Here is a 23,036-nt window from a genome sequence, read left to right as displayed (position 1 = left end):
TAATGTACAGTAGTCTGTGTCCCTACCTATAATGTACAGTAGTCTGTGTCCCTACCTATAATGTACAGTAGCCTGTGTCCCTACCTATAATGTACAGTAGTCTGTGTCCCTACCTATAATGTACAGTAGTCTGTGTCCCTACCTATAATGTACAGTAGTCTGTGTCCCTACCTATATAATGTACAGTAGTCTGTGTCCCTACCTATAATGTACAGTAGTCTGTGTCCCTACCTATAATGTACAGTAGTCTGTGTCCCTACCTATAATGTACAGTAGCCTGTGTCCCTACCTATAATGTACAGTAGTCTGTGTCCCTACCTATAATGTACAGTAGTCTGTGTCCCTACCTATAATGTACAGTAGTCTGTGTCCCTACCTATAATGTACAGTAGTCTGTATCCCTACCTATAATGTACAGTAGTCTGTGTCCCTACCTATAATGTACAGTAGTCTGTGTCCCTACCTATAATGTACAGTAGTCTGATACATTGCTGAGTATAAATAATGGGTTGATATATAATCAGAAGACGATTATATTATATTGTGTTTCCTACTTTTATTCATTGTCTGCTTTAAGCTGCACTGTTTGTGCGGTGCAGGCAGGCAAGCAAAAGTAGGAAATGGACACTAAACAGTTCCCTTTTTTTTTTTTTTTTTTAAGACACCAGGGTGCTTTTAATTCTCCCCAGGGGGGGGGGGGGGGGGGTGCACAGAAGGGAGTGCTAGATCACCTGGCCCTTTGGTACAGCAACGTGCCCTTTTGAAAGTTTGATTTGTTTGTTCATTTTATTTTTGTTTTGTACAGTATGTGGCCCATGGTGACATCGACCTATTCTGGATTAAAAGATGCTTATATTATTTATGCCCAAAATCTATAAAGCACTAAATCTATGAGCACTACCTGCCCCTCAAAATGTCTGTGCATGCCACTGCTCCCACTTTATTTGGTATCGGTTTCGTTGATACCGCAAAAAACCTTTGTCAACCTTTTCTTTTATTGTTCATGTCATAAACCCAACCCTTTTAACATAACTGGAAATCATCAGCCTGTGTCCAATTGTGAGACGAGCTGTAAGATCATATGAACAAAAGGTGTTCAGGAGTTTTGCAAAACACATTTATTTGTATTACTCGTACACATTGTATTCATAAATCACGCAAATCGGTACACACTATCTCTCTAGTCATCATGGGATCAACACAGATCTGTCTGATTTCCCATATTCCATCATTGTTTTTGCATAGAAGTGTATATCTATGTCTTGAATTGTTCTGATGAATTGAAAATGGAGGACCCTTTAATATCTAAACAAGTCTTAGTGGTTAGTCTTAGTGCAAGTCTTTCTGCAAACTGTTAATACAATTTTTCACTTTTAAGGACACTTTTATTTTATTTTATTTTATTTTATACGGGCATGGCTTTGCTAGTTAGACATGCTCGACTAGGGCGTGGTCTGTCTGTGGTGACGTCGGCACATTTAGTGACAGGGCAGGGGTTGTTTTGGAGGAAGTGAAGAAGAGAAGCTAGCCTCTTTAGCACGTTAGCATTTAGACGAGAAAAAGGCTAGCGTTAACGCAGCGTTAGCTTTTAGCGGAACCAACCCGAACCAACCAGGCGAACTCGCTGATTTTTAACCCCGAAAAGGAGCCCCACCAGCCAGCAGGCCAACAGTACCTCCGCGGTGGTCGGTCGGTCGGTACGGTCGCTGTCGACTGCGATAGCTGACATTTATTTAGCTGCTAAGGCTAGTTTAGAATAGTGTCGTGTCGTAGTAGTGCTTTATAAATATATGCGTGTTATTTTCTCCCCCCGGGCAGGCAGCAGGCAGACATTGAACTTGGCTATCATAGCTAACAGGCTAACGTGTTAGCTGACATAAGAGGGAAGGAAAAGTGCACTTTGGGTGTTTTTGTCTACCAGCCCAACAACAACAACGTCCACCGTCCACCGTCCACCACCACCCACCGCCAGCCCAGGACAGGAACCTCGCCTCGGCCCAGGTTTGTCTTGTCTGTCGCTAGTTTTAGATACGTCTGGGATGTTGTTTACCATGTAGTTGACTCAACATTCAGACAGTTAACCTAATAATAAGAAGCTTTAGCTGTTCTTTTTTTGGGGGGTTGTTGTTGTAATGTTGGAAGTATCAGTGTCTGTCACGCCATTTAATTGCCATGATGGATCAGATTGTGTATTTTTTATTTAATCACGGACTGCTTTATTATCACTGAGGTGCTTTGTGTTTAAAATCTAGGTAGATATCATATTAATAACGTTATGTCGGTCACACAATGTAACAGACAGACAGAGGGCTCTAAACGTTAGCTCATGAGTCTTTACAGATGTTGTGTGTCGTCAATCAGGAGGGGTTCTTTTTTTTTTTTTTACAGTTAATTAAGGAAGAGCGAGAGAGAGACATGTGTTTACTGTTAAAGATATGATTTGTTTTAATCCACTGCTAATATGACATCTTATCTATTCTGAACCATGTCGATGCGAGGCTATAATACAGCATTAGCCATGCTAAATCATGCTTGCCAAGTCATGGTTGTTCTGTTCTGTTCCCATTGCCTTGGTCCTATGCCTTATGACCATGTGATCAGTCCATGACACGATGTCATGGGTTGTAGATTATTATGGGTGCTGCTGTGGTGGTTACTGGGATACTACTGGTCTTCCTCTCCCGTGTCAGATGGATTGCCACATCGAAGAAATGTTTTTTTCTTTTCTTTTCAGAATCAGATGGCGTGTTAGGCTGTTTAAACAGAGCAAACTAGTGGTATTCTAGTTGGTACACAGTCAGACACACACAGCTCCAGGTGTTGTTGTGATAGATAGCAGCCCTTTAAATCATTTCATAACACACAGGTAGTCCGGCAGCCGAAAGGCTTCTTTTGTTTAAAGTGGGACATTTGGTATATAGTCTTTTTTTTATTGGTCTAAAATATTGTCTATATACATACATCCACTTGCTGACCGGCTGTCACTATTGGGCCATTTTTTATAGGGGTTTCTTGTGACCCTACCATTAACATCCTATGGCAAAAATGTCAAACTTTCCTTTTGCTTTAAGTAGCATGTGACATGTCATGTAGCATGATTCTGAATCCATTCCAAGCATTAGTTTTGCACAAAAAACACTCCTTGGGCTAAAAGCAGCCACTTGCTGCCTCAAATGTGCCCAAAATGTGCTGACCTCATCACATTTGTCATGACGTCTATGGCCGTTTTTAGCCCAAGGAGTGCATTTTGTGCAAAACTAATGCTTGGAATGAAATCATAATAGTTGTGACATGTCACAACAGTCACATGCTACTTAAAGCAAAAGGAAAGTTTGACATTTTTTATGTTAATGAATAAAATAAATTGCCCAATAGTGACAGCCGGTCAGCAAGTGGATTCATGAATGTATGTATATAATATAGACAATATTTTAGGCCAATAGAAAAAGACTATACCAAATTTCCCACCCCGTAACCCCGGCTGCCGGACTAAGGTGATGTCACCTGTAGAGAGGAGGGGAAATGAAAATGAGGTGACACATGACATCATGTAGGTACACAGAACAGGTGGACTTTGTTCCTTACACTCGTGCAGATTGATTGAAGTATTCATTAACAGTTTGCAGAATTACAGTACATTTCAAGCACAACTCAACACAAAAACTGTCAACTGTGAGTGGACGACCCAATAAAGCACTACGCTTGTTTACAAGAGGGTCCAGCATGTTCAATTCATCATAACATTTAGAGACATGCAAATATACACTTCATTATATGGGCGAGAGTTTATTTCCATCAATTTCACCCTGCTATTCCTCCTTTGGAATTACCTATGGTACTGCATGTGGCGACACCTAGTATGTAATGTATGTACCAAAATCTGGATACAAAACAATGCCCCGTCAATGTGCTTCTTACTGCTTACAAGATGCATTTATTTTAAAATTAAACGTTTGGATGCAATAATTCACTTGTGATTATCAGCTTATATAAGTACACAAATCAAATTAAATACTCAGTGTTTACAGAAAGGTTTAATTCAACTAAATTGCCACACCAGTGCCACAGCACACAGGTGTAAGAGAAAGGGAAATGATGTGTTATACAACAAGCTCCCGTCATTTGCAGTTTGCAAGAAATGGAAGGGAAACGATATAGAAAAACGTTAAGAGGGAGAACAAAGCGAACAAGGAAAACAAGTCGGATATGTGAAATATGCCAAATATGAGCAAAAGAAATATCGCAGTAGAATGGGTTTATGGGGGCATGAACAGCTCTCCATACCGTTTAAACATTGTAATCTTGATAAAACATACTTTGCCACTTTAGGGTGATTTTTAGTTTAATGTGTCACTTGATGTGCTGTATGTTGTCGATTACAGTTGAGCAGAGATAATAAAGAAGCAGGCTATGCTCTCTGCCCCTTAACTTAGACCCTACGTCTTAGATCGTGGCCCCTCTGTTCAAAAAGCTTCCTGTGATTCTGTATCCCGACAAAGAATCCCACCGCTGCCAGTTAGTTCTGCCGTAGCCACAGCATTCAGACGCTGGGAAAGCCTCGTTTATTATTGACACGTGATTTCTCCAGCGGAATACTTTGCTCTGAGGAGGACTTGGCTACCGTTTAAAAACTAGGGACATAAAAAGGTAGTCGGGATGTGGCTAATTTAACCCATTTTGGGCGGGAACCCCTTTTGGTGTTTTAAAGCATTATGTCATACTTTAGCTATTGAAAAATAGCAGATCTACAAGCTCAAAGCGCGGCACCGAGTGCCGCGCTATGAACTTGTAGGTCTGCTATTTTTGAAAAATCATGAAAATGTGCCTCAAATCATTTAATATATATATATATTATTACAGAGTGAACATTTTAACTCAAATCTTTTCTTCTGGGGAGGTCCCTGGAATAACATATTTTCAGATGCGGGCGGAGGCCAATTACAGTTTTTGGGGTCCTTGACATGAAATATTGAGCACCACTGATACAGAAACATAAGGTTTTTCAGAAAACTGTCAGGATTTTGAAGACATTTTTTAAAATTTCGACTAAATGGGTTAATGTGGGAAGACAAGATGTACTGTTCTGTCGTGCAATGGAAGCACAATAGAAGTGAACCCATTCTGACCTGAGATCAGATTCTAAACATGTCTTCTACATCCTGACAGTTTTCTGAAAAAGCTATGTTTCTATGTCAGTCGTTCGACAATCGATTTTTCAAAAATAGCAGACGTACAAGCTCGTAGCGCGCCACTCGGTGGCGCGCTATGAGCTTGTAGATCTGCTATTTTTCAATAGCTAAAGCATAACATAATGCTAACACCAAAAGGGGTTCCCGCCCAAAATGGGAGGGCGTAAATAAGGTGGCATGCCAAATCCAGAGAGGTTTTCACGACCCCGTGCACGGCAGCTGTGTGTAAAGAAAGTAGGTCAATCCAAAGCAATAATATATTTATATGTATATTTGGGGAGGGGGAGAGAGAGGACGGGAGTTTGACAAACATGTATTATGTCCAGTCAGTGTACATTTAGTTAAAGTTTAACAAAGGGTCAGGTGGGGCTGTTCATTTTCACTTTCCTTTACTTAAAATAATGACTAGAGAAGAACATTATATACTTTTTCAAAATGTAGACTACAGTAATGATAATACAAAGAATGTATTCAATGTATTGGGATGTAGCTTCTTACACCAGCAGTCGGTTCGACTAGAGTAGACGAGGCTAAATGCTGGAACATCTTAAAAGGGAAGTTGGCATTATGTGCAGTGCCGATTTGTGGTTTGTGCCCTTGAGCATGGTTAAATCTTTTGAGTGTATTTCAAAACACGCACGCACGCACAGACTGGTTTGGATTTTCGTACATAATACATTATTCAACAGCAACATTTATTCAAACATCATGCGATGTATATTTATTTCAGTTTTTGTCATTATTAACCCAATTCTTTTTGTGTATTTTCTGTGTGCAGGAAGTGAATTGTTTATTTGTTTTTTGGTAATAATCCCGTAAGGGATGGGTCTTTATGACAAGACATGGAAAATAAAAAACTGCATTCATTCATTTACGCACAGTCAGACACACACACACACACACACACACACACACACACACACACACACACACACACACACACACACACACCTTCCACAGTGTTTCATACTGCAGTTTGTGTGCTTTTTGTTTCCCAGCTGAGACACGATGACGTCTAGGAAGAAAGTGCTGCTTAAAGTCATCATCCTGGGAGACTCTGGGTAAGGAGATTCTGACCGTTGGATAGATGTTACTGCTTGACCAACGCAGAGCAATGCTTGGGTCTTTGTTTTAAAGCTTTGTTTCTTAAAGCGTTGTCCGGGCAGCCCCTGGGGTCCATCGAGGGCTTCCAGGGGGTTTTGGGCAGCCCCTGGGGTCCATCCAGGGGTCCCAGGGGGTTTTGGGCAGCCCCTGGGGTCCATCCAGGGGTCCCAGGGGGGTCCCAAGCAACATGAGTTAATATGTAGTTAAAATTGTGAATCATTTTTGACATCAGCCAAACACAATTCAGCGATTTGAGCATGTTTTAGCACCGCTGTGTGTTAACGTAACAGTTTTATTAGCCTTGATTGATTACGATGACGTCACAGAATCAAGGATGTCATGTTGTACTTGTTGTAACTGGGAATGCGGCAATATATTTTAAGACAAAATGTCTTGGCTGATTACCTGATTTAGAGACCAGATTTGCTGACTGCATGTATTTTGTGAGGGTACCTACCCTAGGGGACACGGGGAGAACATGTGAGGGTACCTACCCCAGGGGACACGGGGAGAACAGTGAGGGTGCCTACCCTAGGGGACACGGGGAGAACAGTGAGGGTGCCTACCCTAGGGGACACGGGGAGAACATGTGAGGGTACCTACCCTAGGGGACACGGGGAGAACATGTGAGGGTACCTACCCTAGGGGACACGGGGAGAACATGTGAGGGTACCTACCCTAGGGGACACGGGGAGAACATGTGAGGGTACCTACCCTAGGGGACACGGGGAGAACATGTGAGGGTACCTACCCCAGGGGACACGGGGAGAACAGTGAGGGTGCCTACCCCAGGGGACACGGGGAGAACATGTGAGGGTACCTACCCCAGGGGACACGGGGAGAACATGTGAGGGTACCTACCCTAGGGGACACGGGGAGAACATGTGAGGGTACCTACCCTAGGGGACACGGGGAGAACATGTGAGGGTACCTACCCTAGGGGACACGGGGAGAACATGCAAAGTCCACACAGAAAGGCCCTTTCGCCAAACCCGCCTCGGGTATGGGCACTGATGTGGAGGAGAGAACACACCGATTCTGTTTTCAAAGGAAATTATGTTGGTTTTTACGTCTGGAGACTCCTGTCCAGGACGCGTTATTATGGATCCCACCGCAGTTCTAGACACTTCTAGGGCGCTGTGATTGGCCAGTAGTCGCTCTGATTGACGGTACTCGTTTTTGCAACTATGCCTAAACCTAACCTCAGTAAAACTATACCTAAACCTAACCTTAATCCTAACTAGTGCTGCACAACTCTTGCTCAAATGTGAATCTCGATTTTCCTCCACAAGAATTGAGATCACAATTCTCTCTTTTTTAATGTATTGTCTTTAGTCTGTAGTTGCTGAACATTAACTACATTCAAAATGTGGCACATGGAGCCATAACTACTGTGGCTTTAAACAGACAACATCAAAGTGCTTGACTTAAACCTCTCTTTAAGTCTCTCTTGTAGCAAAAACATAACAGAAAATAAAATGAATTGGGACAGCCAATTAGTGCTGAACGATTCTTGCTCAAATTTAGAAATTAGATTGCATAGTTGTCTGAATCTAGATCGCAATCTTTTTTCGATTAATTGTGCAGCACTAATCCTAACCCTCAGTGAAACTATGCCTGGCCAGGAGCCAATCGGACGCATGGTAAGGCGGGTCTACCCTAGAACGTTGGAGGGATTCGTAATCACGCGTCCAGGACAGGACAGACTTCAGACACGCCTCCTCAGGAGACTTGGCTCAGATCTGTAACCATTTGATTTGGCGTTAGGAACCCGTTGCTGACGTCGACCCTCTGGCCCTCCTTGTTTTCAACGAAATAACACGTCAAAATGGAATTGACTTATAGCCTTAAAAACCCAGAATTGCAAGTTTCACCACTCTATTTCGACACGTTAATTGCCGAACCATTTTTCACATACCGGTATCTGCCTCTAAGTATTTCCCTTAGTGAGACAGGCTCAGGAGACATCATGGACTTGCACAACGCCGGCTGTCAAAGCGCCTTTGTTTTCTCTCCTGGTAGAGCTGGAGAGCCAACAGGACGGTCCATAGACAACCAAATAGTCCATGCATGTTGAGAGATTACTGCTAGTCAGTGGACCCAAAGCAGACCTTCATGGCATGCATAGCACAGTGATTTATTGTCACTGCGAGGACCTGTTTATGGGTGTACTCTAGGGCATTCACTTCTAGTCATTTTTACTAGTTGACTAGTTGCCTAGTTTACTAGTCGACTAGTCGACTAGTTGTTTAACTACCTATTATGTGTAAAAAAAAAAAACGTTTTTGTTTTTTTGGAAATAAATATTTGTGCATTTAAAAATAAATAAATAATATCTTTTTTTCTTTTCTTATCAACTAGTCAACTAGTACCAACAAGGTCGACTAGTGGATTTACTAGTCGACTAGTAAACCAGTCGCCTAGTTGCTTAATGCCCTAGTGTACTCTGAACTGACCATCCATGGGTGATTTTATCACCCATGGTTTTATCTGTATTGTATTGTGTTTTTGTACGGACAGTGTTGGGTGCTAGCACATTGCACACATGGCATCAACGCATGGTGTTGTGTGCTGGCACACTATACACTGTCTTTCTTTTATCATACATTTTTTAAGAGCCTGCCCAAGGACTACAGATATAAATTAGCTTTGGCTAACTCTGGCCCATTTACATTGAGGTGAAAACTGACATGTTGATTAATGAGCTTTGTCCCTGTCAAATAAATAAATAAATAAATTGTTATTATTTGAGTGCACTACATTAAGAAACGTAGACTAATTAACCTGTGCGTACATTGGATGTACATTATGTACAGTTTGTACACTACACCGTATTGTGGAGACACACGGGAACAAAACTCATGCACTGACAAGAGGCTCTCATGGAACTACTGAGAGCGACTTCAAGTACCTGCCCCGGTGCCCCTATAGCCTGGCTTGGCCAGCCTCATACTGTGGATTCACTGAAGCTGAAATAGCAGCTCTACAAGCTCACACCGTGTCGCTTCGCGCCACGTTGTGAGCTTGTAGATCGGCTATTTTCACTACTTCTTAAATATTTGTTCTAATTTATGGCATTTCTTAGATTTTTCTTTCATTTCATGACATTACTGAAAAGAATCATTAATAACTAGAAAAAGTGCCCCTCGGGGCACAGGTCTCCACCAAGCCAGGTCAGGTTGTGGCCTCCTGGTGGCGCTATAATAGGCCAATGTGAAAAGGGTGGAATTCCTTCTTGTGCCTTGGATGGCAATTGGATGATTTGAGGCATTTTGTTCCAAAAATGTGTTTTGCAAAAATCAACCTGTTGGTGGCGCTATAACAGGCCAATGTGAAAAGGGTGGGATATATTCCTCAGCCTAGTAAGAAAATGTGTGAAAGATTTCACGTAAATTGCATGCTGCTTTCATGATTTGAGGCTTTTGTTCAAAACGGGGCAATCTTGCAAACTGTGAAAGCCAATTATAGCCAATTAGGATGGAATATGAAATATCGGACAGATCCGACTTGAGCACATGACCATAGAGATACTGTGTAACGATTTGTGTAATATATTGAGTAATATCAAAAAATGTGTTTTACAAAAGTCGGCCTCCTGGTGGCGCTATAAAAGGCAGATGCAGATGCGGAAAATGCAGGTCAAAGGTTTGTCCTTGGCCTCTAGGGAGTGTGCATGCAACGTTTCACGCAGATCGGTGCAGTTTTAGGTAAAACATGTGAAAAGCTGCCTCATGGTGGCGCTATAACAGGCCGTTCTGGAAAATGTGGGGCAGAGGTTCATCGTTGGCATCCAGGGAGTGTGTGTGCAAAGTTTGGCATCGACTGGGTTAACGGTGCCGGAGATTAGCTGTTCACAGACGGACGGAAGGACGGACACACGGACGGAGTGCAAAACATACTCTCTCCCCATGCCTTCGGCCTGGTGGAGACAATAATAATAAACTTTATTTGTATAGCACCTTTCATGACATGAAATGCAGCTCAAAGTGCTTTACAGAGCAATGGAGAAAATAAAATAAAAAAAGGGCATAAACATTAAAGTAATAGCAGTAATGCTATACAGTGAGGACATGAATAACAAAACATGTAAAAGATCAATTCAAAGCAAGAGTGTAGAAGTAGGTCTTGAGCTGCGCTTTAAAAATGTCTACTGTACAGAGGCTGCCTGTCGAAGGTATATTGGGAGTTTGTTCCACGCCGTCGGCCTGTAGAAGAAGAAAGCTGCTTCACCGTGTTTTTTTAGTTGCCATTTTTAGGCACAGCGAGCAGGCCAGCAGTGGAAGACCTTAGGGGGCAGTTTGGGACATATTTAGGCAATCAGTCATCTAGGTAGGAAGGTGCGAGACCATTGAGAGCTTTATAAACAAGTAAAATAATTTAAAAAACAACCGGAAGCCAATGCAGTGAAGCTAAAACTGGAGTAATATGTTCTCTCATCTTAGAACACCCCTCGCTGTTGTAGCGCTGACAAGTCGTAATCTGTCAGTTTTCTTTGGCAGTCCAGAAAAAAGTGCATTGCAGTAATCAAGCCGAGAAAAAACAAAGGCGTGGATCAGCGTTTTTGCATCGTCCAATGACAAATAGGCTCTGATTTGTGCAATATGCTTTGGATTTGGTTATTCATTCATGAAAAGTTTTGCTTTTTTGGGAATGTTTTTTGAAATAATAATTAAAAACAAAATGTAGGAAACAAAAACTAAGGGGACCCACAAAACATGTTCAAAAAACATTCCCAAAAAGGGAAAACTTTTCATGAATTATAAACTAAATTCAATGTTTTATTTTTTGTTCTTCAGTAATGTCATGAAGAAATAAATGGAAAATCTAACAAATTCCATAAATTAGAAAAAGTTTAAGAAGTAGTAAAAATTGCAGATCTACATTGGCATTATATTGGCTGATATGGATGGGAAAAGGGGGTACAGATCACATACGTCATCGGCCTAAACAAAAAGTATATTGACTCATTCTAATTTGTAACCAAATGCTCATTATTTTTTTTGTATTATTTATCATGATGATATTTACCCTTTTACCTTGTGTTCTGAATTTCTCCAGAGTTGGGAAGACCTCGTTGATGAACCAGTATGTGAATAAAAAGTTCAGTAACCAGTACAAAGCCACAATAGGCGCCGATTTCCTGACAAAAGAAGTCATGGTGGACGACAGACTCGTCACAATGCAGGTACGACTCCAGGGAATTATTACCATTAAAATGCAGAACAGTCCAATGTCACATTGGTACAGGATTAATTTTTACATGCATGTATTTAGTAAAACTCTGCCACAGCTGAACAAGGACAACTTCACCCATTTAGTAAAAGTACCATTATAGTATAGAGGGTAAGCACATGTACAAAGTGAGTGGCAAATCGAGTGGCAAAGTGAGTTTAACGTTGTTTAAGTAGATCTGCTATTTTTGAAAAATCGTGAAAATGTGGCAGAAATCTTTGGATATATATTCTTTCAGAGCGAAAGTTTCCAACTCAAATCTTTGCGTCTGGGCAGTCCCTGCAACAACATATTTTTTAGATGGGGGTCCGTGGCCGAACACAGATAATTCTGTGGGTCCTTGACATGAAAATGGTTGAGCACCACTGACATATACAAACATAGGATTTTCAGAAAATTGTCATGATTTAAGAAGACATTTTGTAGAACTACTGTCTTCTGATGATGACCTTTTCTTTGCCCCAACGTGTCCAGATTTGGGACACCGCCGGCCAGGAGAGGTTCCAGTCCTTAGGCGTGGCGTTCTACCGCGGAGCAGACTGCTGCGTGCTGGTGTTTGACGTGACGGCGCCCAACACCTTCAAGACCCTGGACAGCTGGAGGGACGAGTTCCTGATCCAGGCCAGCCCTCGGGACCCCGAGAACTTCCCCTTTGTGGTGCTGGGCAACAAGATCGACCTGGAGAACAGACAGGTGGGTCTCCAGACCAGGGGTCCGACCTGACCTCCATTAGTCCAATAGTCAACTAATTGATCAAGGGAGTCTTGGTCCACTATCAATAACTTATTAGATTAGTCGTTTTTCTTTTTCTTTTCTTTTTTTGCATGATTCGACTTAGAGATTGGCCTTGGGGAAAAGAAAATGTATTGGGAGAAAGTATTTGTTAAATCAGATTTTAACCACTCCCCACAGCCCAAATGAAATGATCCTATATTCTATTGTATAACATGTTTATGTTATGCAGTTAGACTGCCAATCTCTCAGTAAAAAAAAAAAGGGGTGCCTAAAATGGTACATTTTCGCCAGTCAGATTTCACCTATACAGATCTTTACTAGGAGACAGCCCTAAATCAAACTAATCGATTCTCCGTAATTGTGATAATATAACCGATTAATGATCAATCCCTAAAAAGTGGATTTGTTCATATATAATAAAATATAATTATTGATTATTCGATTAACCCATTCAGGCCTGACCTCAAAATTTTAAAGAAATCTTCTAAATCCTCTAGTTTTCTGAAATAAATATTTTCACGATTTTTCAAAAATAGCAGACCTACAAGCTCGTAGCGCGCCATGAGCTTGTAGATCTGCTATTTTTCAATAGCTAAATTATAACATAATGTTTAAAACACCAAAAGGGGTTCCCGCCCAAAATGGGTTAATTGGAAAAAGTAATCGATTCCATAATCGCGAAGGAAAATAATCTCTAGTTGCAGGCAGCCCTAGTCCAGATGTCATGTAGTGGAAGGCGCCAGGTTCATGTTGAAATGCCCTTAGAATCCTTTTAATACTTGTGGTAATGCCTAATCCCCGGTGGCCCGCGGCGGGCGGCTTAATGTCCTGAGGCTCCTCCACAAAGACACAATAATAACAACAGTGATTTCATTACTGGGGGGGAGGGGGGGGGGGGGGGACTAAGGAGGTAGAGAGGAGCATACGAGGGCGGCAGTGACTCGGGAGGTCTGGGAACTAGATCTGCTATTTTTTTTCAATGTGTGGACATTTTTCAACATGAAAACAATTGACGATTATGCAAAAAATAACTGCGATCGTCTCAAAAAATGGATTAGGCGATGTAATAAATAATTGATGATAATATAATAATAATGATTGACAGGCCTAACAGTAGTGTGTCTGAGCGAGACACTGAAACCCCGACTGCTCCTGATTGGCAGCTTGTAACGGCTGCATCTCCACTGTCAGGGTTTCCACACCTGAGCCGACAGCCGCAGACGTTTTCTCTTTCGGCCAGCTTCTTTTCCGTTTTTTTAGACAGCTGGTGGATGGAAAAGAAGCTCCACCCACGCGGCAGGTTGCCGTGACGGCCATATTCCCGGAAACGCTCTCCTCCGCAGCAGTCAGCCGCGGGGGTGGAGCTTAATTTCCATCCACCAGCTGTCTAAAAAAACGGAAAAGAAGCTGGCCGACAGAAAACATCCGCGGCTCTCTGGTAGATGTGGCGACAGCATGTCAGTGTCTGAATGGGTGATGTAATGATGGAGGCCAGGCACGTGCACACATAGACATCAAAGGGGGCTTGAGTCCCTGCTCTTTAACTTGTCTGTAAAACAACAAAAAAAGAAAGAAAACTGCCCTCTCCAGACCACAAATGCAGCACGGTGAAGATAATGCAAATGCCCCCTTTTCCATGCCAGCAGCATGGAGAGAATTGCCTCTTTTCAAACTCTCCTGAACTTCAACGCGACATTTTGCATTGAGAGAATGTCATACTCGTAGAAATCCATGTCGTATACGCCTCATCTTCAGTGGCTAAAGAGTGCGGGGTCATGCCCCGAAAATAGCTGATCTGCATCGCAGTGCGATGCGTTGGGTGCTTGTAGATCCGCTGTTTTCGATATTTTTGTTCAAGCGCCCTTTTTTAGGGTATTTCAGCCCCTGCCTCTCTAATATTCCCTGCACGTCCCTGATGGAGGCCTTTGCTATGTTCCACCCATTTCCACCCAAACGGGCCCCGGCGACTGACCAAAAAACATCTCATAATTGCACTTTTGTGTGTTTTTTTAAAGGTAACAACGAAACGAGCACAGGCTTGGTGCCAGAGCAAGAACAACATCCCCTACTTCGAAACCAGCGCCAAGGAGGCAATCAATGTGGAGCAGGCCTTTCAGACTATTGCACGCAACGCTCTTAAACAGGTAATCAATGTGGAGCAGGCCTTTCAGACTATGGCACGCAACGCACTTAAACAGGTAATCAATGTGGAGCAGGCCTTTCAGACTATGGCACGCAACGCTCTTAAACAGGTAATCAATGTGGAGCAGGCCTTTCAGACTATGGCACGCAACGCTCTTAAACAGGTAATCAATGTGGAGCAGGCCTTTCAGACTATGGCACGCAACGCTCTTAAACAGGTAATCAATGTGGAGCAGGCCTTTCAGACTATGGCACGCAACGCTCTTAAACAGGTAATCAATGTGGAGCAGGCCTTTCAGACTATGGCACGCAACGCTCTTAAACAGGTAATCAATGTGGAGCAGGCCTTTCAGACTATTGCACGCAACGCTCTTAAACAGGTAATCAATGTGGAGCAGGCCTTTCAGACTATGGCACGCAACGCTCTTAAACAGGTAATCAATGTGGAGCAGGCCTTTCAGACTATTGCACGCAACGCTCTTAAACAGGTAATGGAAGGCTAGCGAGAGTGTTCACGGGCATTTCGTTTTTTTGTGTGATGCAGCAATCGGAGGCCTCGTTGATAAAGAGGATTATCTTTTTTTTTCCCTCAATGTGGCGCGAAGAAGCGACGTCTTTTGACTGTTTTTTTTTGTGTGAAAGTAACGGTTTTGGACACAGGAGGTTTCCACCTGACAGTAGTCTTGCGTTGCCAGACTGTTGCCTTTCGCAATTTACAAATGCTTCCATCATACAGTCTGTAGCAACGGAAGTTCTATTCATGAGTCAAATATAAATGCTTCCATCATACAGTCTGGAGCAACGGAAGTTCTATTCATGAGTCAAATATAAATGCTTCCATCATACAGTCTGGAGCAACGGAAGTTCTATTCATGAGTCAAATATAAAGTGGAAGTAGAGCCTGGAAAGGAGCCAGCTTAGTGTAGGTGGTTTGGGCATGTGGTTAGGATGCCTCTCGGCGTCTCCCTAGGGAGGTCCTCGAGGCACGTCCCACTGGGAGGAGACCCCGGGGCATGTGGTTAGGATGCCTCTCGGCGTCTCCCTAGGGAGGTCCTCGAGGCACGTCCCACTGGGAGGAGACCCCGGGGCATGTGGTTAGGATGCCTCTCGGACGTCTCCCTAGGGAGGTCCTCGAGGCACGTCGCACTGGGAGGAGACCCCGGGGCAGACCAAGGCGCAGTTGGAGGAAACACATCGACTCACTGGCCTTATATATATATAATTCTAAATAATCTCAGCATATATAGCTTGCTGCTTAGCAGAAATGGAAATGAAAAAATAAACTCTAAAGATATTTTAAAATATATTGTCGTGAACGGAAATGGCAGCTTCCTTACTCGGATTTCGGGTATTTCGGGTATTCGAGTATTTCCAGACTATAGCATTCAGAGATTGTGGAATATTTGTCTGGCTACACGAGACTAACCTGACAGACTGGATGGAGAAATGCTTGCCATGAGACTTGGGACGTCGATCTCTCTCTCCTCACTGATGTAATAGAATCCAAATGGTCACTTAGTTTTTATTGACACTTGACAGATGATGAAAGCACAAGTACATGTTCTGTGTGTTCTGAATTCCTTTGAGCCGCAATGAGAAAAATAACAATTTGCCAGCAGATGTCACTGTTGAGGGATTTTGATCACCTCTGCTCCTCTGCAAGGAAATAGCTGATTTACAACTTAAAGCTCACAATGTGTCACAAGCTTATAGAGCAGCTGTTTTTTAACATTTTGGAAAATGTAAAAATGAAACTATAAGAATTTATATATTTTATTCAAATACCGTAGTTTATAATTGTCAATTAAATCAAATAGTTTAACCCATTTAGACCTGAGGACGCACCTGTGTCACCTTATAGCTTTTAACCACTTTAACCATTATTTTAAACTTTAGCTGTTGAAAAATAGCACATCTAACAAGCTCGTAGTGTGGCGGTATGAGCTTGTAGATCTGCCGTTTTTTTTTATTGTGAAAATGTGTCCCAAATCATTGAATGTATATTCTTTCCCAGTGAACATTTTCAACTTGAATCTTTGCTTCTTGGGGGGGGGGGGGGGGTCCCTGGAACAACATATTTTAAGATGGGGGTCGGTGGCCGATTACACATAATTCTGGCGGTCCTTGATGTGAAAAAAACATATTGAGCACCACTGATACGTTTTTCAGAAAGCTGTCAGGATTTGGAAGACATTTAATAGAATCTGGTCTCAGGTCTCAATAGTTTAATCCATTCAGGGCGGGAACCTATTCCCGCTATTGAAAAATAGCAGATCTACAAGCTCATAGTGCCGCTCTATGAGCTTGTAGATCTGCTATTTTTGGAAAATCGTGAAAATGTGGTGCAAATCTTTGAATATATATATATATATATATATTCTGTCAGAGCGAACATTTTTTACTCAATTTACTTAATCTTTGCTCCTGGGTGGGGTCCCTGGAACAACATATTTTCAGATGGGGGTCGGCGGCCAATTACATATATTCTTGGGGGTCCTTTGAGAATAACTGACATAGAAACATGCGTTTTCCAGAAAACTGTCAGGATTCAGAAGACATTTTGTAGAATCGTCCTCGTGTCTAAATGGGCTACACTGTCTTGTGTCCAGGAAACCGAGGTGGAGCTGTACAATGAGTTCCCCGAGCCCATCAAGCTGGACAGGAACGAGCGAGCCAAGCCCTCGGCGGAGACCTGCAGCTGCTGAGAGAGAGAGACAGAGAGAGAGAGAGAGAGAGAACGTTGACGATGACCTGCGGCGCCACCTGGTGGTGCCTCCACTGCTCTCACTTACCCCGACTTTTGCCTTGTCTATATGCCCCTCCTTTCCTCTCCCCTCCACCACCTCCCACTGTGTTGATCCCCGACGCCCAATAATATTGTCACAGGCCTTTGTAGATACGTTCTTCTCCTAGAGCATACCGCTACACACACACACACACACACACACACACACACACACACATACCGCTACACACACACACACACGCTGCACTCACCTCCTTATGGACACAGAACGCATTTTCTATTAAAATAAAAACCAACAAAACAAAAAAACAAGCCTCCTACTAGCCCAAAGAACATGTCGAGGAAACAATATGGCGTTTAACCTTTCTAATGGCTTTCTATTACTCTGCAGTGTTTCTTTGTGGCAGTGCTGGGTTTGTTCTCCGTGACCATTCCTGCGTTGCACCCAGGTCTGGTTCTCTTAACACTGCGTTTCATTTTGAGGTGCTTTATTATTATGATAAACGGCAGTGAAAACTCTACGTATCTTTCCGTGTTTATATGTTGTGGGGAGGTGAGACACACTAACAGTCCCTTTTTCTTTTATTTTCTTTAAATCAAACTTTGATCTGCAGCAGTGGTAATAACATTCTCTTAAGCCTGATTTAACTTTATTGTACGATGGGAGTTGCGCTCCGGAAGTAGCCGATCGTATGTAGCTCAAACAACACGTCGTCATGTGTTCTGAGCTGCAGGTGGGCTATCTGTGGTGTGTGATTCTGTCTGTTCTGTCGGCCAACCACTGCTGCATGAATATATAGAGGAAACACTGCCCCCTTTTTACTCATTGGGCTTGTGGCTTAAAATAATTTCACGTGTATAACACTTGTTTCCATGGCATTAACTTGCCTCATCGACACGTACAAACTAAACTCGTCGTCGTCGTCATGCCACTTCATGGTGGAGTTGGAGCTTCAGCAGTTCGCTCCCAGAGTCCCAGTTGGAGCTTTAGCAGTTCGCTCCCAGAGTCCCAGTTGGAGCTTTAGCAGTTCGCTCCCAGAGTCCCAGTTGGAGCTTTAGCAGTTCGCTCCCAGAGTCCCAGTTGGAGCTTTAGCAGTTCGCTCCCAGAGTCCCAGTTGGAGCTTCAGCAGTTCGCTCCCAGAGTCCCAGTTGGAGCTTTAGCAGTTCGCTCCCAGAGTCCCAGTTGGAGCTTTAGCAGTTCGCTCCCAGAGTCCCAGTTGCTTGAAGGAAAGTTGTGAAGGAACAGAATGTGCAATTAGTGTCGGTGTGAAAGTGCATGTGTGGATCTCTTTAATATGCTGCTGATTCTTGTTAATTGGCTCATGGGTGGAAATAAGTAACATTAACAAGTCAGCCAGACGGGTGTATTCAGAACCTTTCTTTGCACTTTGCTATCATCTAGATTCTAGAATAAACAGAAGGTTAAAGTTAAACCATCTCTTTCTTTTTGAGCCACAATAAACTGTTAATAGCTGAAGTGTGAGAGAACATTGTGTGAATCGAACCTGTAAATGCTCTACCCTCATGTTTGGTTGTTTTGCTCTTTCTCGGTAGGGAGTAAAGTTTTTGTCTTGTAATGAGCTGTTCTTTTGTTACCACAAAAAAAACAAAATCAACGACGAAATGAACCAAACAAATCGAGACAGGATGACATTCTACCTGATAAAGTTTGGGAGGTGACAGAGATTATTCTCAAGTATAAAGTAATATCACTCGTAATAACGGAGGACTATTAGATAGTACTTCTCTTTTTACCGTCGACTATTGCAAGACTTTGTATATTTGCAGACCTCAATCATTTCGCGGGGGAAGGCAAAACGCTATGTTGTCAATCTCCGTATCATGTCTCTGCCAATTGCTTACGTTGGCAAACAATTTAAGTGCTTGTTATTTCTTTTCTATCGATCAGATCTTTTACCGTCTGTTCGTATATTATGTTTAGAATTTGAATTGCATCATAGGACAAAATAGGATACATAACTGAAAGCATAAAGAATTGTGAGGGGGGGGTGTTGGCATTTCATCATTATATTAGTACTATGATAAATGCATAGCATCTACATTGTTTGAAAAATGTCTTTGCGTTCCAAGTAATAAGGGTAATAAAACTATCTTGAATATCTTTAAGCATAATGTGTGTTTATTACTGTATCTTCAAAGCAGAAGTCTTAACTGTAAATCCAATCAATGTTTTTAACTCAAATGGGCGGAGTACATTTAACAGCTCTGACAGTGGGGAATATGGTTGGATCACTTTCAGAGCAATGTGCAGTATGCACCAGTGTTGATTTTGTCGACTAAAATGTTCGTTGACTACCTTTTTTCACCGACGGAAATAAATGAAAACTAAGCTATGATGACTAAGACTAAATATACTGACGATTTCGTCAACAAATAAAAACTAGACTAAAATGTTAGGGACTAGTGGACAAGAGATCCAGTATAAGTCATTTTACAATTAGTTGCATGCTGAAATTAGCAGATCTACAAGCTCAACGCGTCACGCTGCGACGCGTCGTGGGCTTGTAGATCTGCTATTTTCAGCAAGTGACAACGGCATCATTACAACGGCATCAAGGCCCGCCTAAATACATTTTGTTCGACTAAATCAACTGTAGATTTAGTCAACTAAAATCTTATATTTTGTTGACTAAAACTAGACTAACACTAAAACATTTCAGGTGACTAAAATGTAACTAAAACTAAGTGAAAACTATTCAAGAGACTATGACTTAGGCCCAGGCCACACTACTCTGGATCTTTTGCAAAACGGATATTTTCCTCCTCCGTTTTAGAAAAAATCCCTGGCCATACGACAGAGATATCTATGTCCACACACAAACGCAGAAACGCATTGAACACAGGATAAAATCACTGCAGTAGCAGGTTTCAATTGTAGGCTATATTATATTTGATTTTATATTTACACTTATGAGGTGCCAATCATATTTTTAATGAAGGAATAAGTACCGCATTTTAAAAGCCACCTAAATTGTGAGTGGAAGTATATGTTTCTTTCATTGTCTGTCAGCATGTCACACTATGTGCGTAAATCTCCAGATCCCGACTCTCGACTTTTCTCTCCATATAATTTAAAAATGATAGACACTTTACCATTGCTCTGGCGACCTGGCAAGTCCTGCACAGAAATTAATAGCAGAGTCAGACCTATAGAAGTGTCCACAACCAGTTGTGAGCTTGTAGTGTGGCTATATTTTCGAGCTGTATAATAAATGTCACGTTATAATGTAGGCTAATACAAGTTCACGCGCACATTGTCAGCATGTAGGCACAGTGACATGCAGTCAATGGTGCGCCCTAAACATGAGAGAGATGTGCCATAATGCCCATGTGAGATTCGATTCCATTCACACCTCTCTCTCTCTCTGCACCCTCTCTCTCTCTCTCTCCTCGCATGACCATGACCATGATGCAAAATACAGCATGATATAGCTTCACATGCGGCTATGCACACACCACGCATAGACTTGTTGGTGTAGGCTACTGCGCAATGGCATTTGGCCTGGGTCCTTATTGGTAGGTTAATATCCACAGTTTATCTGTAGCGGTCCGCAATTAACCTATTGGCTTCGCACTCGGCACCAATACAAATGAAACTATTTGAATAAAGGTTGTACACATCAGTGAAATTAACCTCTGGGAAAATCCCTAATTGAGAGTGTAGGCCTATAGCAAGTGCACCACAGATCATATAGGCTGCATGGCTGGGCTTGGGCACTACCCTACCATCTCTATATATCATTTGATAAAGGCATATTAAAAACATGACTTGTACACCCAATGAAAATATAAACTTCACGGAATATATACCACTTCGAATTATAACAATCGGTTGAAGATTATCTGAATATAGCACGAGTAAAATCTCAACCTCTTTGCGCAACGGGCCATTGCGCTGAGGACTGGGCTGGCAGTGTTTTACCTATACTTGTGAGGAGCTCTGCTTGACAAGCTGCATGTGGACGGTGGCGGTGACATCATCGTTTCTCAAAAGCTCCGTTTCGCATGACTACACCGCTCCACTGATCCGGATATTTTCGAAAATCTTCACTTATTTATCCGTTTAAAAAAACCTCCGTTTGAGTGGCCGAAAACGCCGTTTGCGTGTGGCTGAAAGGCTCAAACGCACAGAGAAATGTGCGTTTTGCAAAAGACCCATATACGTGTGGCCTGGGCCTAAAACTAACATCTAAATTTGCTGCCAAAAACACTGGTATGCACACAGAATAACGCTTCCGGGCCACCTCTTTACTGCCTTCACAGGTGTTACAGATGATACTAATTCAGGGCCTGTTCCGTTTAGTGTACACTGTACAGATAACTCTCAGACTGTACACATTTTACGGGTCCATTTGGTTAATTTGTATACTCAGTTACACACCCCCGTACAGCACGGGTCCATTTGGAACCCACTCAAGGACACCTTGAGTGTTTCCACAGTGAGCCAACATGCAGAATAGAGGGTTAGGTCACACAAAGTGAATGGCAAATCAAGTGGCAAAATTAGTGACACAGTGAGTTTAATGTTTATCGTTGTTTAATGCAATCAAATACAACTATTCTGTTCAGATGTATGGGGCTGTCAAGGCCATAAAGTAGTGTTTTGCCACTCAGTACTAGGCGTTCCTGGATAACCTCCGGGTTTGATAATGATGTCACACGCATACCCTCTATAGCAGCACCCTGACTCTGTTAGACCAGAATGGAACATTAGTATCATCGGTAACACCTAATAGCACCCTGACTCTGTTAGACCAGAATGGAACATTAGTATCATCCGTAACACCTAATAGCACCCTGACTCTGTTAGACCAGAATGGAACATTAGTATCATCGGTAACACCTGTGAGGGAAGTAGGGAAGGGGCCCAATTTATTTACAAAATGGCATGTATGTGTATGTATATACATTATACAGTATAGCCCATTGAATGGATGAATGTTAACACTGACAGCCAATCAACATCCACCTGCATTTAATGGCATGTTTACAGAAAGGTATTGTTCATCAGTGTGACTGGATGCTCATATTAGCGTTAGAGTGTAGTTTTTGGTGCGGATCGCCCTTCACATTTCACCAGCATATGGATATGGTTAAATCCACAGACACTTCTGGTTAGAAATCATAAAGGAAAAATACTGAGACCATCTTAGTGTTATTCCAACACTGGGATATCTTGTCAGATGAAACTTGGAACAGTGAATTCCAAAATGCCCAGTAACATGTAACTAACATGTAACTAACATGTTACTGTATGCCAGTGGTCTAAAAGTGGGGTCCAGGGGGTGCCCAGCTAAACTATAGTTAGCAACGAACCAAATGGACCATTATGGGTCTGTAACTCTTGAGTGTACAAAAGGACGGGTCCATTTGGTTCCATTTGTACACTCTCTGTGTTAAATCAACATTGATTTTACAATATAAATTGGGGTCCCAGAGATAGAAATGTCATTAAATGGGGTTCTGTAGACTAATTCATTCAGGTCCTTGAAATTAAACGGGTTGAGAATCACTGCTAGAGCCGTAAACATCGTCTCGTATGGGGTGGTCCCTGGCATATCTCTTCAAATGGGGGTCCCTGGCATGTCTCTTCAAATGGGGGTCCCTGGCATGTCTCTTCAAATGGGGGTCCCTGGCATGTCTCTTCAAATGGGGGTCCCTGGCATGTCTCTTCAAATGAAAGAATGAATATACAAAGTGAACAACATGACATTTTGAGCTTTGAGTTTTCAGTCCCAGACAGTCTATATTATGTTCAGTTGTTTCTGGGTTTCTTAGCCTGGAGCCACTGTTCAAGAGGTTTAGGCTTCGTCTCTGGCTTCGGCTTGCTTTCTTCTTCTTTATAGTCGCATGTCTCTGGGTCTTTC

At 42.4% G+C, this 23,036-nt stretch overlaps 2 protein-coding genes across 6 annotated transcripts in view; one reads left to right on the top strand and one right to left on the bottom strand.

The window, feature by feature from the left end:
* The first annotated feature begins 1,474 nt into the window (after positions 1–1,474).
* rab7a (RAB7a, member RAS oncogene family) lies at positions 1,475–19,270 on the top strand. 2 transcript variants are annotated; one of them, XR_013790720.1, is made up of 7 exons: positions 1,475–2,001; positions 6,188–6,250; positions 11,352–11,478; positions 12,000–12,218; positions 14,276–14,404; positions 17,012–18,087; positions 18,326–19,270. XR_013790720.1 is itself a non-coding variant. In XM_079508816.1 (6 exons), the coding sequence occupies exons 2-6, from the start codon at positions 6,198–6,200 to the stop codon at positions 17,105–17,107; spliced, it is 624 nt and encodes a 207-aa protein (XP_079364942.1). In that variant the 5' UTR covers positions 1,475–2,001; positions 6,188–6,197; the 3' UTR covers positions 17,108–19,270. The 2 variants fall into 2 exon arrangements, 1 of the variants encoding a protein (XP_079364942.1); XM_079508816.1 differs by having other exon boundaries at positions 17,012–19,270.
* Positions 19,271–22,127: 2,857 nt separating this feature from the next.
* Positions 22,128–23,036, bottom strand: part of hmces (5-hydroxymethylcytosine binding, ES cell specific) — a 7,393-nt gene continuing 6,484 nt past the window's right edge. For all 4 annotated transcript variants that reach the window (XM_079507560.1, XM_079507561.1, XM_079507559.1 and 1 more), the window contains one exon: positions 22,128–23,036. This exon is cut by the window's right edge and continues 68 nt beyond it. In XM_079507560.1, the coding sequence (XP_079363686.1) occupies positions 22,925–23,036 (112 nt within the window). In that variant the 3' untranslated portion in view covers positions 22,128–22,924.

This window comes from Electrona antarctica (assembly GCF_951216825.1).
Source record: "Electrona antarctica genome assembly, chromosome: 8".
Classification (NCBI taxonomy): Eukaryota; Metazoa; Chordata; class Actinopteri; order Myctophiformes; family Myctophidae; genus Electrona; species Electrona antarctica.
The sequence above is the reverse complement of the archived record's forward strand: the minus strand, read 5'-3'. Positions and strand labels throughout refer to the sequence as shown.